The following is a 1,480-nucleotide window of genomic DNA, read 5'->3' on the forward strand; positions in this document are numbered from 1 at the left end:
GGGACCCTCCTGAACCCCCTTATCCTGCACCAACACCTTCCTGCACCCTCTTTCTTGGCCTTCCTGCCTCTTCCGGAGCCCAGATCCCCCTTTTCCTTGTCCATGGAACCCCCTGCACCCCCATTCCTGCCTTTCCCAGACCCCATTTTCCTCAACAGCAGCGACCCCTGGACCCCCCTTTTCCTGGGCACAGGGACCCCCTGAATCTCCATTCCAGGGCGCAAGGGTCCCTCTGCACCCTGTTATCCTGCACCAACACCCCCCTGCACCCCCTTTCTGGACCATTCTGGGTCTCCTCACTTTATGACCCCTCTTTCCCCAACACTGGGACCCCCCAGGCTCCCCTTTCCTGGGCACAGGGACCCCTGGATACCCCATTCCACCTGTCCCAGTCCCTACACCCTCCTTTCCTTGGCCCTGGGATCCCCAAACTCCCTTCCCGGCTCTCCCAGCTCTCCCAGTTCCCCCTTGCCTTGACCCTTGGACACCCCCAGACCCCCCAAATCTCTGTGTCCCCCCAGTTCTCCACTCCCTGCGTTACCTGGATGTGGCGGTGACGGAACCCAGCCCAGGGATCCCTCAATTCATGGTGTTGGGATACGTGGACGGGATCCCCTTTGTGCGCTACGACAGCGAGCGGGACCGGCTGGAGCCGCTGACGCCGTGGATGGCGGCCGGAGCCGAGCCGGGATATTGGGATGGACAGACCCAGATCATTGAGAGGAACCGGCTCATTTATGCCACCAACCTGGAGACAGTGGGGGGCCGGTACAACTGGAGTGGGGGTGAGCGGGGGGAGCTGGGGAATGGGGGGATGTGTGGGGCTGGGATGAGGATCCATGGGGCTGGGAGGGGCATCCAGGGTGCTCCAAGGGGCTGGGATGGGATCTGTGGGGCTGGGATGGGGATCCAAGGTGCTCCAAGGGGCTGGGATGAGGCTCTGTGGGTCTCCATCGCACTCTGGGGCTCCATAGGGCTGGGATGGGGCTCTATGGGGCTGGGACACAATTCCAGGGTCTCCATGGGTCCAATCCCAACCCCCAGGTCTCCACACGGTGCAGCGGCTTTATGGCTGTGACCTCCTGTCCGATGGAAGTGTCCGTGGATCCCAACGGCACGGCTACGACGGGCAGGATTTCATCTCCTTCGAGCTGGGATCTGGGAACTTCGTGGCGGCCGATGGAGCTGCCCAGATCACCAAGAGGAAATGGGAACACGATGGGATCGTGGCAGAGGGGTTCAGGAATTACCTGGGGAACATCTGTCCAGAATGGCTCCAGAAATACGTTGGATACGGGCGGGAGGCACTGGAGCGCAAAGGTGAGGGAGACAGAATTCCCATGGGAATGTGGCATTTGGGAATGTGGGATTTGGGAGGATGGAACTGAGGAACACGGGAATTCCTGTGGGAATTCCATGGATTTATCTGAGTCATCCAACTCCCATGGGAATTCCATGATGGATCTCACCATTATCCCAT

The 1,480-nt window shown here is 60.3% G+C and overlaps 1 protein-coding gene across 1 annotated transcript; it reads left to right on the plus strand.

The window, feature by feature from the left end:
• Window positions 1-449: 449 nt before the first annotated feature.
• LOC113942504 (class I histocompatibility antigen, F10 alpha chain-like) lies at window positions 450-1,393 on the plus strand. The gene is made up of 2 exons (XM_027633622.1): window positions 450-785; window positions 1,045-1,393. The coding sequence occupies exons 1-2, from the start codon at window positions 587-589 to the stop codon at window positions 1,386-1,388; spliced, it is 543 nt and encodes a 180-aa protein (XP_027489423.1). The 5' UTR covers window positions 450-586; the 3' UTR covers window positions 1,389-1,393.
• The last annotated feature ends 87 nt before the right edge of the window (window positions 1,394-1,480 follow it).

This window comes from Corapipo altera, unplaced genomic scaffold, assembly GCF_003945725.1.
Source record: "Corapipo altera isolate COAL_440 unplaced genomic scaffold, ASM394572v1 56230, whole genome shotgun sequence".
NCBI lineage: Eukaryota > Metazoa > Chordata > Aves > Passeriformes > Pipridae > Corapipo > Corapipo altera.

Bases quoted from the DNA above. Each gene is read 5' to 3' on its own strand.
- LOC113942504 (XM_027633622.1), top strand. From the start codon at position 587: ATGGTGTTGGGATACGTGGACGGGATCCCCTTTGTGCGCTACGACAGC. The intron at 786-1,044 runs GTGAGCGGGGGG...CCCAACCCCCAG, and splicing joins CCGGTACAACTGGAGTGGGG to GTCTCCACACGGTGCAGCGG.